The sequence below is a fragment of the Pseudophryne corroboree genome, chromosome 2 (genome assembly GCF_028390025.1).
Source record: "Pseudophryne corroboree isolate aPseCor3 chromosome 2, aPseCor3.hap2, whole genome shotgun sequence".
Lineage (NCBI taxonomy): Eukaryota > Metazoa > Chordata > Amphibia > Anura > Myobatrachidae > Pseudophryne > Pseudophryne corroboree.
Window position 1 is genome coordinate 419,098,801 of NC_086445.1, and position 16,740 is coordinate 419,115,540.

General features: G+C 42.8%; 1 protein-coding gene across 3 annotated transcripts in view; it reads right to left on the reverse strand.

Moving 5' to 3' along the window:
• The window catches only part of ARHGAP6 (Rho GTPase activating protein 6), a 401,534-nt gene that overhangs the window by 71,177 nt on the left and 313,617 nt on the right, over positions 1-16,740 (reverse strand). For all 3 annotated transcript variants that reach the window (XM_063953494.1, XM_063953492.1, XM_063953493.1), the window contains 2 exons: positions 15,435-15,506; positions 8-264 (listed from right to left, as the gene is read on the reverse strand). In XM_063953494.1, coding sequence (XP_063809564.1) covers positions 8-241 — 234 coding nt within the window. In that variant the 5' untranslated portion in view covers positions 242-264; positions 15,435-15,506. The remainder of the gene's footprint in view (positions 1-7; positions 265-15,434; positions 15,507-16,740) is intronic.

Below are 16,740 nucleotides of genomic sequence, written 5' to 3' on the forward strand. Positions count from 1 at the left end.
AACTCACCCTCCTCCGTACACGAGGTGCTGCCTCTGGTGTATTGGGAGATGTGGACTCAGTTGGCGTTTCTGAAGTGGAGCTAAGAGATGAATTGCTACTAGAGAGTTCTTTATTCTGTCGTCTTGATCCAAAAGGCAGGATAGATGTTACAAAGTCAGTCACCTCTTTCTGCTCATCTTTCTGAGAATCCTGCTTTAGCTTCTGTGCCCTGTCATTTGCAATAACTTGTGATAGCGGCATTCCAAATGCCTGGGGTAAGAATTCTACAATAAATGGAGAAAGAACAATAATCATAGCCATACTATAAATCATTTACACCTATCTAATGTTGCATTTTTACATTCCGGGATTGTGTGGCATTTTAAAAGTTTTCCCACTTGACGTGTATGAAAATATTAATGTATGACATCCACTACAAGTGATGTAAGTGCTCTTTTACTAAGACTGTGTATGCACGGGTCTTGTAAAACAACGTTAGTTGAAATGTAGGTAATCTAACCTTCAGGGGAGATTTGAGATGCATTCATTAATGTGTCTGAAGGCTATGTTCCAACAGGATTTACTATGTACTTAAGATACTGCTTTGCCCGGCGTTCCCATAAAACCCCAGCATTAATGATAGTGACTGATGAATGTAATGTCAACATTGATGTGACGGAACACAAATCAGTTGTGTGTACATGAGTCCATTCACTTACATTATTTTTTGAGTACCTAATGTCAGAGAGCATTTACTAAGCTTGGATGATACATATGGCACCCCTGATTTCAACGCTCATATGTACTACCCTAAAAGGCAATATGCTCCGTTGCCCGAATAACAAAGGAAAAATCTCCTCAATGTATTATTTTTGGGACATATTTATATAGTGCAGACATATTCCACAGTGCTGTACGCAACTATTATAAGAACATGACATAATACATAAACCAGAATAAAACAGTACGATTTGAGGGCCCAGCTCTCAGGTTAAAATATAAAGGGAATGGTATGAATTGTATACACAAGGTATAGGTACATATAATAACTATTAGATATAAACTCCATAGAACTAAATACATACACTAAAGTGTATATCTGGCTGTAGCAGTAACCTCGTACTTTTATGCTAAGCATTAAGGTACTCACAGGGTACAAGATCTTCTGTGGCTATGCTGGACTGACACAGTGAGTAGGGGCATCCGGACTATAGAACTACACTAAAAAGGTCTACACTCAACAGGTCGACATGACAATGGACGACGCAAGTTTTATTTTGTTTTTTCAACTTTTTCATACTTTACGATCCACGTGGACTACAATTAGGAATAGTAACCTGTAACCTTGTAGTAATCTAATAGTAACCTTCTCCGAAGCATGGCGAGAGAATCGAGAGATGCGAGGGTACACAGTAAAGTAATGGGGCTTGTTTGTGGCAAAAAAGTGACAAAACAAAAAAAAGAAAAAATTGTGTGTATCTTTTTTGTGTTGACCATTTCCATGTCAACATTTTGACCATTAGTGGTAGACCTATTGACTGTAGACCTTTTTAGTGTAGATCTATTAATACACACCAGTGGGTATGATAGGGAAAGTAAATGCACTGGTAATAATGGAGAAATATTAAGAGAAATGGTCAGAACACGATAAGTGGTCAGGTAAAACAGATATTAGCAATGCTAACATAACTTATTAGAATATGTATAATTGGGTACAGGGACACAATAGCTGACCATCTGAAGAGGGAGTGCCTGAGAAGCAAGTGTAAACTAGGTGTATTAACTAAATGAATCAGGACATTAAGTGGACATCAGGACTGTTTTCGAAAAGCAGCGATCAGGTCTGAATTAGCCACATAATCGAATAGGAAAGCTTATGAAGGTAATGTGAGCGGTTCTGAAATGTGATAAGCTTGTCTGAATAGGTTAGTTTTCAGGGAATACTTGAAGGTTTGGAGACTAGAGGAGAGTCCTATTGTACGCGGTAGGGCATTCCATAGAGTGAGTGCAGCCCGAAGAAAGTCCTGTAATTGTGCATTGGAGCAAGTAATGAGTATGGATGAGAGACATAGGGAGTCATTCTGAGTTGATCGCTCGCTGGCTGTTTTTTTGCAGCCGTGCGAACGCCTGTGCAGCCGAGCAGTACAAAAACAGTTTGTGCAGGTCTGAACTTACTCAGCCGCTGCGATCACTTCAGCCTGTCCGGGGCCGGAATTGACGTCAGACACCCGCCCTGCAAACGCTTGGACACGCCTGCGTTTTTCCAACCACTCCCTGAAAACGGTCAGTTGACACCCATAAACACCTTCTTCCTGTCAATCTTCTTGCGATCGGCTTTGCGAATGGATTCTTCGTTAAATCCATCACCCAGCAACGATCCGCTTTGTACCCGTATGATGTGCCTGCGCATTGCGGCACATGCGTATGCCTAGTAGTGACCTGATCGCTGCGCTGCGAAAAACGGCAGCGTGCGATTAGGCCGGAATGACCCCCATAGATCTTGTGAAGAGCGAAGGGGCTGGGTTGGGAAATATTTTGAGATACTGTGGGGAGTTTGTATATTCTCCCCGTACTTGCGTGGGCTTCCTCCGGGTACGCCGGTTTCCTCCCACAATCCAAAAATATACTGGCAGGTTAATTGGCTCCCAACAAAATTAACCCTAGCATGAATGTGTGTGCGTGTACATGTGATAGGGAATATAGATTGTAAGCTCCACTGGGCCAGGGACTGATGTGAATGACCGAATATTCTCTGTAAAGCGCTGCAGAATTTGTGTGCGCTATATAAATAACTGGTAATAAATAAATAATAAGCAAAGAGATGTATGTTGGTGTAGTATGGTTAATAGCCTTGTGTGTGAGTAAAAGTATTTTATATTGAATTCGGTAGAATACAGGTAACCAACAAAGGGACTGACATAGTGGGTCTGCAAACGATGAATGTCTAGTGAGGAAAATTAGCCTTGCAGCTGCATTCAGAATGGATTGTAATGGTGAGAGTCTCTTCTTGGTAAGACCAGTAAGAAGACTTATTGCAATAATCACTGCGGGAGATAGTGAGAGCATGAATTAGAGTTATAGCAGTGTCTTGTGTAAGGTATGGTCATATTTTGGATATGTTTCTTCGATGCATGTAACATAATTTTGAAATAGATTGAATGTGGGGAACAAAGGACAGTTCAGAGTCAAGGATGACACCTAGGCAGCGAGCTTGTGGTTTAGGGTTGATTATCGAGTTCTCAACAGTGATAGAAATACTAAGATTTTAAACCTACCGGCAAATCTTTTTCTCCTAGTCTGTAGAGGATGCTGGGGACTCCGTAAGGACCATGGGGTAAAGACGGGCTCCGCAGGAGACATGGGCACTATAAAGAACTTTAGATGGGTGTGCACTGGCTCCTCCCTCTATACCCCTCCTCCAGACCTCAGTTAGAGAACTGTGCCCAGAGGAGACGGACAGTACGAGGAAAGAATTTTTGTTAATCTAAGGGCAAGATTCATACCAGCCCACACCCTCCACACCGTATAACCTGGAATATACGCAACCAGTCAACAGTATGAACAAAACACAGCATCAGTCAAAGACTGATCTCAAATGTAACATAACCATTATGTAAGCAATAACTATATACAAGCCTTGCAGAAACACGTCCACACTGGGACGGGCGCCCAGCATCCTCTACGGACTAGGAGAAAAAGATTTACCGGTAGGTTTAAAATCTTATTTTCTCTTACATCCTACAGGATGCTGGGGACTCCGTAAGGACCATGGGGATTATACCAAAGCTCCAGACCGGGCGGGAGAGTGCGGATGACTCTGCAGCATCGATTGAGCAAACATGAGGTCATCATCAGCCAGGGTATCAGACTTGTAGAATTTTGCAAAAGTGTTTGAACCCGACCAAGTCGCCGCTCAGCAAAGCTGTAATGCCGAGACGCCTCGGGCAGCCGCCCAAAAAGAGCCCACCTTCCTAGTGGAATGGGCCTTTACCGAATTTGGTAACGGCAATCCAGCCGTAGAATGAGCCTGGTGAATCGTGTTACAGATCCAGCGAGCAATAGTCTGCTTAGAAGCAGGAGCGCCAACCTTGTTGGCTGCATACAGGATAAACAGTGCCTCTGTTTTCCTAACCCGAGCCGTCCTGGCTACATAAATTTTTAAGGCCCTGACTACATCAAGGGACTTGGAATCCTCCAAGTCACCTGTAGCCACAGGTACCACAATAGGTTGGTTCATATGAAACGATGAAACCACTTTAGGCAAAAATTGAGGACAAGTCCTTAATTCTGCCCTATCCACATGGAAAATCAGATAGGGGCTTTTGTGAGACAAAGCCACCAATTCGGACACCCGCCTTGCAGATGCCAAGGCCAACAACATGACCACCTTCCAAGTGAGAAATTTTAATTCAACCGTTTGAAGAGGTTCAAACCAGTGAGATTTTAGGAACTGTAACAGGTTAAGGTCCCATGGTGCCACTGGAAGCACAAAAAGAGGCTGTATGTGCAGCACTCCCTTTACAAAAGTCTGGACTTCTGGGAGAGAAGCCAATTTCTTCTGAAAGAAAATTGATAGGGCCGAAATCTGTACCTTAATGGAGCCTAATTTTAGGCCCATATCCACTCCTGTCTGTAGAAAGTGGAGAAAACGGCCCAGATGGAATTCCTCCGTAGGGGCATTCTTGGATTCACACCAAGATACATACTTTCTCCAGATACGGTGATAATGTTTCGCCGTCACCTCCTTCCTAGCCTTTATCAGAGTAGGGATGACTTCTTCCGGAATGCCTTTCCCAGCTAGGATTCGGTGTTCAACCGCCATGCCGTCAAACGTAACCGCGGTAAGTCTTGGAACACGCAGGGCCCCTGTTGCTACAGGTCCTCTCTGAGAGGAAGAGGCCATGGATCTTCTGTGAGCATTTCCTGAAGATCTGAGTACCAGCTTTAATCTCTCTCCATTGTAATCTTTCTAAGTATAATGGAGAGAGATAAAAGCTCTATATGTTCTATTAGGGTACTAATTAGCTGTTCGTGCTAATTAGTACCCTAATAGAAAATACTATACAGAGATACTAATGACGGTGATTTGGCATCCAGGAACTTACTGATGAGCTTTTATCTCTCTCCATTATACATAGAAAGATTAAACTTGCCACTGTACGTTACAAGCTGTTCGTGCTAATTAGTACCCTAATAGAACATACTGTACAGAGATACTAAGTACAGTGATTTGGTATCCAGTTAAAAGCTGTTCGTGCTAATTAGTACACTAGTAGAACATACTGTACAGAGATACTAAGGACGGTGATTTGGCATCTAGGAATTTACAGAGGAGCTTTTATCTCTCCATTATACATAGAAAGATTAAACTTGCCACTGTTCATTACAAGCTGTTCGTGCTAATTAGTACACTAGTATAACCTACTGTACAGAGATACTAAGTACAGTGATTTGGCATCCACGAACTTATGGAGGAGCTTTAATCTCTCTTCATTGTAATCTTTCTAAGTATAATGGAGAGAGATAAAAGCTCCTCTAAGTTCCTAGATGCCAAATCACCGTCCTTAGTATCTCTGTACAGTATGTTCTACTAGTGTATTAATTAGCACGAACAGCTTGTAACGTACAGTTGCAAGTTTAATCTTTCTATGTATAATGGAGTGAGATAAAAGCTCCTCTGGAAGTTCCTAGATGCCAAATCACCGTCCTTAGTATCTCTGTACAGTATGTTCTACTAGTGTACTAATTAGCACGAACAGCTTTTTAACTGGATGCCAAATCACCGTACTTAGTATCTCTGTACAGTATGTTCTATTAGGGTACTAATTAGCACGAACAGCTTGTAATGTACAGCGGCAAGTTTAATCTTTCTATGTATAATGGAGAGAGATAAAAGCTCCTCCCTAAGTTCCTTGATGCCAAATCACCGTACTTAGTATCTCTGTACAGTATGTTCTATTAGGGTACTAATTAGCTGTTCGTGCTAATTAGTACCCTAATAGAAAATACTATACAGAGATACTAAGGACTGTGATTTGGCATCCAGGAACTTACTGAGGAGCTTTTATCTCTCCATTATACATAGAAAGATTAAACTTGCCACTGTACGTTACAAGCTGTTCGTGCTAACTAGTACACTAGAAAAACATACTGGGGACTCGGACTCCTACAGTACTTGCATTTCAAATGCACAGTATTTTCCACCGCCTCCCGCTAGCCCATCGCCCTTCCCCCCTGGGAGCCTGCACAGGTCATGCAGTAGACATGGAGGGAGTTATTCACATAAACCAGGGAAAAGCTGCAGGATCGGTTGTACTGTTAAGTTTCTATGCACCATACGGTATACATACAATTCTGTAGCAGGGCAGACTCAATTGAAATGGCTACCGCCTGTGACTCCTTGCCCCATGGAGGCCCTCGGCTATGGAGCAAGTAACAGCACAGATTTTGTAGGTCATGGGGCAATGCTGAAGGAGCGTCAGAATCCCATAGCTAAAATACACAGGGTCGATAGGGATAAGCGAGGTCTATGCACTTAACGATACCCCAGACCCCATCGCATCACAAAGTGAGAAAATGTCCAAGGCACATGAACATCCACCTTGTGTCAGCACTCAGCTATGGAGCGAGTGACAGCATAGGTTTTGCAGGCTACGGGGCAGTGCTGAAGGAGCGTCGGAATCCCCTAGCTAAAATACACAGGGGCGATAGGGTTAAGCAAGGTATATGCACATAATGCTACAAGGCGGGGGTTCATGTGCCTCGGACATTTTGTCACTTTGTGATGCGATGGGGTCTGGTGTATCGTTATGTGCATAGACCTCGCTTATCCCTATCGACCCTGTGTATTTTAACTAGGGGATTCTGACGATCCTTCAGCATTGGCCCGTTCTTTGAACGCAGTATTTTCCACTGCCTCGCCCTACCCCCATCCCACTTTCCCTTCCCCCCTGGGAGCCTGCACAGTTCATGCAGTAGCCAGGTAGGGAGTTCCGATCAGGTTACAAGGCAAGATTTATGTGAAACCTGTGTGCACCCTTCCATTGAAGGTATAACAAAGAAAAATATTATAATAAAGTGAATGTCACGGGAACTCGGGACGCTCATACTGTACACGTATTTCAAAAGCACGGTGTTTATGCATTGTACATACTTTCTTTTACACAATTAGTTGCGTCTCCATACACAATCTTGCGTCTGCATACACAAGTGTTTTAACATGTTCGTTTGTGTCTGTATAAACTTTTTATTTATGTTGAGAACTCTCACCGTCTGACCATTGGTCACCATCTATTAACATTACAGTCGTCACTGACCATTTGCCAGAGCTGTAGATCAATTCGCCGCTATACGATCGAAAGTACTGGATTAGTGGAGCATTAGCCACCCAGTGGTGGAGATGTGTAATGCATGCTGAGTATCTAGAATCGCCTCAACGTGCCTGCCTGTGATTAAACTCAGCAAGCTAAGCTATCACCTTAGCGTGACTAAACGCCCGTCTAGGCGGAGAATCGGTCAAGATAAAGGTGGCTACATCTGTATAGAGGAGAGGGGCCGCACAGTGATATATGAGGAGGCATATCACAGCTCTTACTTTTTCTTGCGGCCCACACAAGACTCGGCACAGTTGGGATTTGGGGTTTGACATGCCTGGTGTACACTGTAGTCGCTGCATCATTTACCTGTGATTTTTGCTGCTTGCAGCGCTGGGTAGCTGGCAGATGTGGGACTCCGGAGATGGTGTAGAGGTAAGTATAACTGTATATGGGTGCAGGGTGTGCTGTGTGTGGCCTGTATGCACCGCAGACCTTCATCCTTTATAGATATGATATTGTTTCTGTATTGGATTCAAAACATTTAGGCTCACAAAGTTAGTGTCAAGGGTTGCTTTTATGTACAATCTGAACAGCCTGATAACACACCCTGTCTGTGGCCAAGGACTGCATCACTGCAGGCACCCTGAACCTAGCTGTACCAGAATCTTAGCCCAGTTTCCTGGTGTAGACACACCTGATAAGAAAAAGTAGGATTGTGCATGTTAACCTGTTTACATTATTTGACGGACAAAGTGCAGTCTTGCTGTCCTGAACAGAACATCTATAATCTCATATCACACAATCCACCATATTGCTAGTAATAGCGAACCCGTTAACATTAGGGAGTGCTTAGTCAAGGCTGAGTGCCTACTACGCCTTGGAGGTAAACAACGCAGATCGTGGGACAATTAACACTCCTACCCCCCTTCAAATTGGGGGACAATCTGAATCAGAATGTATAGACAAATGTACTGATCACAGGAATGTCCATGTAAATCAAGACAGTCTCACTAAAATAATGGCAGTTGGGAGGTATGGTAATAGGCTGCTGTTTCTAGTAATGTAACTACTGCCAAAAAAACTATTTAAAAGCAATGCATACAGTATGTGATGTTGCATAATTATGTAGAAGCACAGAGGTTATTACTTGTTTTGTATAAATGCAAAACTAATGCAAGTGAAACATGTGGAAAGACCTTTTTTTAATTATGCTACATAAACACTGAAAAACAGCAAAGATAGAACTATCAACACCATGAGTATTTAATATAAAGCATGTTGTGTTCATTATGTACTTCCTATGATCACTCACTTGAACATTTCTGAAAAAAGATTCAAAACACTGAGCAGAAAAACAGCTCTATATTCTGCAATAGTATGGTCTTTTTGAGAGAAAAAAAAAAAAAGAATGAAAAAGACCTCTGCATGAGATCACGTAACTTACTGGAGAAAGAAAGACATTCCAGGAAACAGTAAGCCCCGAAGAATTGTTCTAACGCTAAACTCTTTGGCTCTACAGTGGTCTTGGAAGTAGTTAGCCCCACAGTTTTACATCAACTCCTTATGGAGAAACAAGTATGCAATTCAGAGAGAGAATATTTGGACATTCACATCAGTCCCTGCCCCAGTGGAGCTTACAATCTATATTCCCTATCACATGTACACCCACACATTCACGCTAGGGTTAATTTTGTTGGGAACAAATTACCCTATTTTTGGATTGTGGGAGGAAACTGGAGTACCCACAGGAAACCCACGTAAGTACAGGGAAAGTATACAAACTCCACACAGTTGGGGCCATGGTGGGAATCGAACCCTTGACCCTCAGTGCTGTCCATTATGCAGTCGATGCTATGATAATACTTTGATTTTTTTTGTAAACAAACAAAGATGTCAGTAGCAAAATGGGACTTGGCTCTTTTGAAATTACAATTTTATGATACAAAATACCTTGAAAAGCTTTCAACAATTTATTTTTTATTTAAGTACAAATCGCATACATCGCTGATGTGGTGTGCTGGTCCCGGCAATGCTAATGGATGGCGAGCAGTAGCGGGTAGCCATGATTCCTCAGCTTCATCATCCTGATGTTCTATTGCACAGAACTGATAGGATTAGCATGTAACCTTCAGGACTATTAAGGACTTTCCCCAATGTAGAGGTGACATCCATGTTACATTATATTTTATAAGACAATATTATCCATTGAAAAATACAGAGCACCAGATACACTAACCGGTGGTCACACAAACCACAGGTTATCTTGCTGAAATTTACCACCCCCCAAAAATAGGTGTTCTTTACAGGTGAGATAGCATCTATCTTGCATCATATACTATAGAACAAATATACACAGACATTCCTCCTACTCTTTCTGAATGGGTGTGCTATTTAAAATTGGTCCTGAACCTCTGGGGCGAATGAACGTATGGTTGGCCAGGCCAATTCTAAAGTAGCAACTTATATCTGTGCCCGTTATAATTAAAATAATTAACTGTGCAGTGCCTCCAATACAATACTACAATATTAAGGGGGCAATATAATATTTTATAATGGAGGTATTATTATTTTCAGTATAATGCAAGCATCAATTTTAGATCTACAGTATTTATAACGGGAAGCACAGTTATTAGTTTTATTTATAAGGGCTGCACACGTTTATTTTCTTTTCTTTTTACCATGTTACCAGGAAGAGACAGGATACTTGGCTTAGGTATACCTAGTTGCAGGAACCCTAAACAAGTTGAGGACCACCCCACTTAGAATAGCAACAGTTTGACTTAAAGCATATTTGATTTAGAAGACTGTAATCACTGTACATCCACAGCCATTTGCATTATAATCCACCACGCTCCAGTTTGAAAGGAAAATCAAAGGCGGTGTTTGACAATTATTATTTATTATTATTATCCTTTATTTATATGGCGCCACAAGGGATCCGCAGCGCCCAATTACAGAGTACATAAACAAAATAACTAAAACAGGAAAATAGTGACTTACCGTTAAAGACAATATAGGACAAGTACAGGGTAAATAAACTTAGCTACAGCAGCAGACGACACGGACATGAGTATTAGGGTGGCAAAAAAAAATGCAGACTTTGGTGCATTGAAGACGGTTTAAGTAAGCAAAGGATAAGCACATGATGGTTTATGACCCTGCTCATGAGAGCTTACATTCTAAAGGGGAGGGGCAGACTGACAGGGGTGACACAGATGGGGTAGACAGTGAGTGTGGAACAGAGGGTAGAGCATGAGAGGGTAGAGTTGGGTTTGGTGAAGAAGTGGGTCTTCAGAGCCCGTTTGAAGTTTTGTAGAGAGGTGGAGAGTCTGAGGAGGAGAGGAAGAGAATTCCAGAGAAAGGTATAAGCACGTGAGAAACCTTGAAGGTAGGAGTGGGAGAAAGTAATCAGTAGGCAAGAGAGGAGGTGTGCATTAGTGGAGCGAAGAGCATGGGTGGGAGTGTAGCGGGAGATAAGGCTTTGTAAATGAGTTTGAGCAGTTTGAATTGGATTCTGAAAGGGAAGGGAAGCCAATGAAGGGCTTTTAGGAGAGGAGAGGTGGAAATAGTGTGTTTGGTGAGAAAGATGAGCCAGGCTACAGCATTGAGGATAGATTGGAGTGGAGAGAGGCATTTGTCAGAGATGCCAGTTAGGAGGAGATTACAGTAGTCTAGTCTGCAAATGACCAGTGAGTGGATAATGGTCTTCGTAGCATTCTGGGTGAGAAGGGGTTTGATCCTGGATATATTTTTTAGATGAAAATGGCAGGTTTGTGAAAGGTGCTGAATGTGTGGTTTAAAGGAAAGGAAGGAGTCAAGGATTACTCCAAACCAGTGCACTTGGGGGCTAGAGGAGATAGTGCCATCAATGGATAATGAAATTGTGGGATGTGATGTTGCGGGGGGGGGATGCTCAGCTCAGTCTTTGACATGTTACGTTTAAGAAAGCTCTGGGACATCCAAGAAGAAATAGCAGAGAGACAGTTGGAGACACGAGTGAGGAGAGCAGGGGAGAGGTCAGCTGAGGAAAGGTAGATTGAGTATCATCTGCATAGAGATGGTACTGTATTGGAAGTTAAAAGAGCTAATGAGTTCACCAAAAGAGGGGGTATAGAGAGACAAAAGGAGGAGAGGACCAAGAACAGAACCTTGGGGAACAACTACAGTTAGTAGAAGTGATGGTGGGGGGGGTACAGTCATGAGTGGAGCCACAGTAGGAACGGTCCGAGAGGTAGGAGGATAGCCAGGAGAGGGCAGAATCATGGAGACCAAGGGAGTGAAGGATTTGCAGAAGGAGAGGGTAGTCCACAGTGTCAAAAGCAGCAGAGAAGTCAAGAAGAATTAGCAGAGAGTTGTTGCCCTTAAATTTGGCCGCATGGAGGTCATTGCAGACTTTTGAGAGGGCAGTTTCAGTGGAGTTGAGAAAATGGAAGCCAGTCTGGAATGGGTCAAGCAGTGAGTGGGAGGAAAGAAAGGCAGTAAGGCAATTGTAGACAATACGCTCAAGGAGTTTGGAGGCAAAAGGGAGGAGAGAGATGGGTCGGTAGTTGGAGGGGGTGTTTGGATCAAGGGTAGGTTTTTTTAAGAATAGGGGAGATGAGTGCATGCTTGAAGGCAGAGGGAACAGTGCTTGATGAAAGGGAGAGATTGAGAAGGTGGGCAAGATGGAAACAGGCAGAAGGAGAGAGGTAGCGGAGGAAGCGGGAGGGGATGGGGTCAAGTGGGGAGGTGGTGTGGGGGGAAGATGGATGAGGGCCAAGACTTCCTCACCAGATACGTGAGAGAAAGATGTCAGAGTTGGTGAGAGGGATGGGGAGGGGTGGTAAAGGATAGGAGGTGGCTGGTTGATGATGGTCTGGTCTGAAGTCAAGAGCAGACAGTGAGGAGGGGAGACGAGGTGGGAGTGGGCAGAGGAGGGAGTAGGACAGTGGCAAAGAGTCATGGGGGGTTGGAAGACTGGGAGGAGATGAGATTCTTGAATTAAGACTGTTTAGCAAGGGCAAGGGCAGCACTGAAGGACGAGAACATAACCAGCCAGGAAATAACATTGATAAATTCCCCCCCCCCCCCCCCGGCTGTCCATTTATCGGAAAGTACAGCATGAGTCATAAATTCTTGGTAAACATCATTCTCTATGGCTAAAAAGAAGACTTTTCAGAAACATGCACAATAGACCAAAAAGGGTCTATTTTGTAAATAGGACCCCAACTCATATTTGCTTATCCTCCTTCAACTGCCAGGAGGCTCCCAAAAATCATGTGGCGCACCCCAAAAGGGTGGACAAGTCTTCTGCATCTCCCCCCCACTCCCCTGCGGACATCCGCTAACGGAGCACAAGTGAGCAGCCCAAGGAGGCCCGATGGAGAGTTTTGTGCTGAGTCACATGATTGTAACCCTGCCTCGGCTATATAATGCTTGTTTTCTAAGCATTGTATAGTGGGGAGCAAAGCCAAGATGATGCACTCATGCCACCACGCCCCCACTCAGCCAAACTTTGTAGCCACTATGATCCCTATGCGCCAACCGAGATACCCCAACTGTATATTTAATTCCTGCATGTACCCAGCAGGTACATCTTGCGCAAAGGCCAGGTATCTACGGGTGCCTGGTTCCATATCGCGCCATCCCTTTGTGACCATGAGTTCAAACTTCAGACGCTAGAAATAAAAACTCGTTGTTGAATGGGTCTCAGTCAGAAGTCATATGGAAAGATGAAAATACTGCACACGTCAGACATACTACAAAAACTCTGCCAGAGACTATAGCAAGCAATTTTTACTAAAACTAAGTGCTTCAAATAGTAAGAAAACTAGTGCTATAAAGTTAATAAACATCAAGATATAATAACATAGTATACACTGTATACTATTTTTTAACATAATGGTTTAACGGTTTTATGATAAAACAAAGGTAGCATTGAAATTAGTACACAATTAAAGTAATCTAATACAACTAGAAAATAACTTAAGAGGAAGTATATTCAATCTAATATAAATATTTACATTGGGTTTCTAATTTTACACAGTTATGGTTACTATGTTAGTGCACAGCCATGCTTTGTATAAACAATAAATTCTGTAACATCTATTGGTTCAATATGACTTTTAACATTATATATTCTTTAGCAGATATTTCCAACAATGATTTAAACTTAATAATGATGCAGATTAATCTTTAAAACCTATTTTGTTTAAGTAAAATTAGGGCTAGCTTATCAGGGCTAATTGGATAGCCCCCGGCGAGGCAATTACCCGCCTCTATCTCTATTCTCTTCTACTTTACAGTGCCTCTATCTGTGCACTGTTTTGTCTCTATGTGCCTCTTCTGCCTCTCTGAGTCTCTGCCTGTGCACCTTCTGCCACTTTGTGCCACTATATGTGCCCCTTCTGACGGTTTTCCTTTCTCCCTCTGTTTTCTGCACTCTCCTGTCTTTATTTCACTCTCTCTGTGGTCTCTCCAGGCCACCATGCCCACCCTGGTCCCCATCTCCTGTTGGATGTAACTTTAATCTACTCACCAGCTGCAGTAGCGTCCACAGCCTGTTCCATTCCCTGGTCTGTGGTGCGTCTACTTTCTACTACCGATCTCCCGCTGGCCAGTTAGCGTACTGATGGTCTCCCGCAGGTACAGATAATCCTCTCATCCCCCTCTGTGAGTCTGTGCCACCCAATCAAGTCATTTCACCGATGCCACTGATCCACACTACCTGGCAGTGGCACCCGGCAGTGGCAATTACCTTTTCTCCCACCCCCTGACACCAGGGGTTGGGCTGCAAGACCGGCGGTGGGGATCTCAGAGGTCAGCATGCTGACCCCGGGATCCCAACCACAGAATGCCGGCTAGGGGGGGGGGGGGGGGGGGAGAGCACAACAGAGCCCCTTGTGGGCTCGGTGGCTCGCCACAGGCTCTAATCCCACTCTATGAATAGACCCTGTTAGTTAGCATGCTGACTGTGGGGCGTTTGATCACTTGGGATCCCTGCATCGGCATAGTGACAGCATCCCAACACCATTGACCCTAACTATAACTATATTTAAAATAAAACTAAACATGGTTTTCAGGTGGCAGACAGCCCCCCTAGGACCACTGGGCCCTAGGCATCCTCCTGTATCACCTTGTCATAAATGCGGCTCTGGCAGTAACAGTCCCATACACGGCTATTTCCTGCCCTTTGTCTGCCCCCGGGTTTGCTGGGACCAGGGAGAAAAGCAGTGCCCATTGAGTCCAAAGGACGCACTGGGGAGCTCTACAGACTGCTGTCCCAGGATTCCTGTAAGCCAAATGAAGGTGCCATGACACAGCAACAGTACTGCTCCATAAGCCATGCACCCTGGGTGACTGTACCTCTCGCACACCCCTGGTTATGGTCATGTGTAGCAATAACACAGATTTTGTAACAACACTTATTACAGTGATAGAAAATCTGTTTTCTCTGCAATTTACCAAGAAAATATTGCAGTTGCATTTGGGTAACTCACCTGCCACTGATGGTGTATATTCTATCAGTGTCGAATTTTTTGCCAGTCGAAAAAACGGCACTAATTCGATGTCAGTCCGCAAAAACGGACCCAAAAACATTTGAAAAAACCCGCAAATTCTACAAAATACATGGATCGGCAGCAAATTTACTAATGCACGTGGTTTTTGCCCTGTGCAGATTTTTCAACCATTCGAAAACATGGCACGGGCACTGAATAGGTAGAATGTGAATTCGACCTAAAAATGGACGAAAACTGCAGTTTTTTTCAAATGGTAGAAAAAATGGCACTAATTGAATATCCCCTATAGTGGTTATGAGCAGAAACAATAGTATTACCGCTTTGCCAGACCAGTCTGGATGGACTGGCTAACAGCTTAAGCATGTGCAGTGGAACTACAGTAGAAGTCTGGCGTTGGGATTATAGGTCCACTTATTAAAACAAAAGTCAAAAATATTTTTTTTTGTATTGTATTATTCAATCAAATAAAGTATATATTTTTTTTAAATAATATCTTCTGCTATCGCCATCCTGAAATATTGATAGGGCTACTACTTATGTATCAAAATCCCCCCTATCTACAGCGAATCACACCCAAGTTAGGGTTTTTCTCAAATTAAAATATTCTGTTTGGGTAAGCAATAAAAAAAATTCCCATACCTTTATCTTTGTTTTTCTCCTTTCCTAATGAATCCAGTTTCTTTCGCAAAGATTTTTTCCTCTTCTGCCCATCTGTAAATAAATGAATACAATAATAATGCAATAAGTTATAAGCAGAAGGCTCAGAAATCGATATGACACTATTCAGCATTAAGAACAGTATATACACAGAAGGCTACAGAATATACAGAAGGATACAGAATAACTACACAGAACACCAACATAACTATTAGATCATCAATGTGACTACTGTATTTTACATCAAAAATATAAATTTTTTGATTAAAGATACAGAATGTGTTATTGGTTGGTAAACAACAGAACTAAAGATAGTCTAGTGGAAAAATTCATTCAGAAATTTGATCAAATTTGAACATTATCATTGTCTCCCATTTGGATTGTGTTTTCTGAATGGAAAGTATTTTGTGAGTCGGGCATTGTTACTTTGTGGTTCAATGCTTTTGACAATGAACAATTAGAGTGATTAAAGTCTAGTGATACACCATGTGCTAAAACTGGTTGGTGAACGGACCATCAAAACATTAGAAACAACAAATAGATAGCAGGCAATACAGTAACTTCATTAAAAATAGTTAGGTGTAAACGAGGTAAAGGAAGCAGTTTCAGATACAGCTATCTTGAAACACTGCACCTCCCACAGATGCTGACTCCTAATTTCTGTAGTCATATTTTAAAGCTTTGTGTATGGAAATTTGTACCTCTACAAAATTCCTATTTCCAATACAGACCAATACATAGGGTGGTATCCAATTAGCCATGATAAATGACTGAGCTGTCTTGCTGGGGGCTATCCAATTAGCCCTGATTAGCCGGCGCGAGGCCTGTATGTTTTCGGTAGAAAATATAGTTTTTTTTTAACGAGCGATCTATTGGATAGCCTGTACAAAAAATAAGATTTTACTCACCGGTAAATCTATTTCTCGTAGTCCGTAGTGGATGCTGGGAACTCCGAAAGGACCATGGGGAATAGCGGCTCCGCCGGAGACTGGGCACAACTAAAGAAAGCTTTTAGGTCACCTGGTGTGCACTGGCTCCTCCCACTATGACCCTCCTCCAAGCCTCAGTTAGGATACTGTGCCCGGACGAGCTGACATAATAAGGAAGGATTTTGAATCCCGGGTAAGACTCTTACCAGCCACACCAATCACACTGTATAACTCGTGATACAATACCCAGTTTAACAGTATGAAAACAACTGAGCCTCTCAACAGATGGCTCAACAATAACCCTTTAGTTAACTGTAACTATGTACAAGTATTGCAGACAATCCGCACTTGGGACGGGC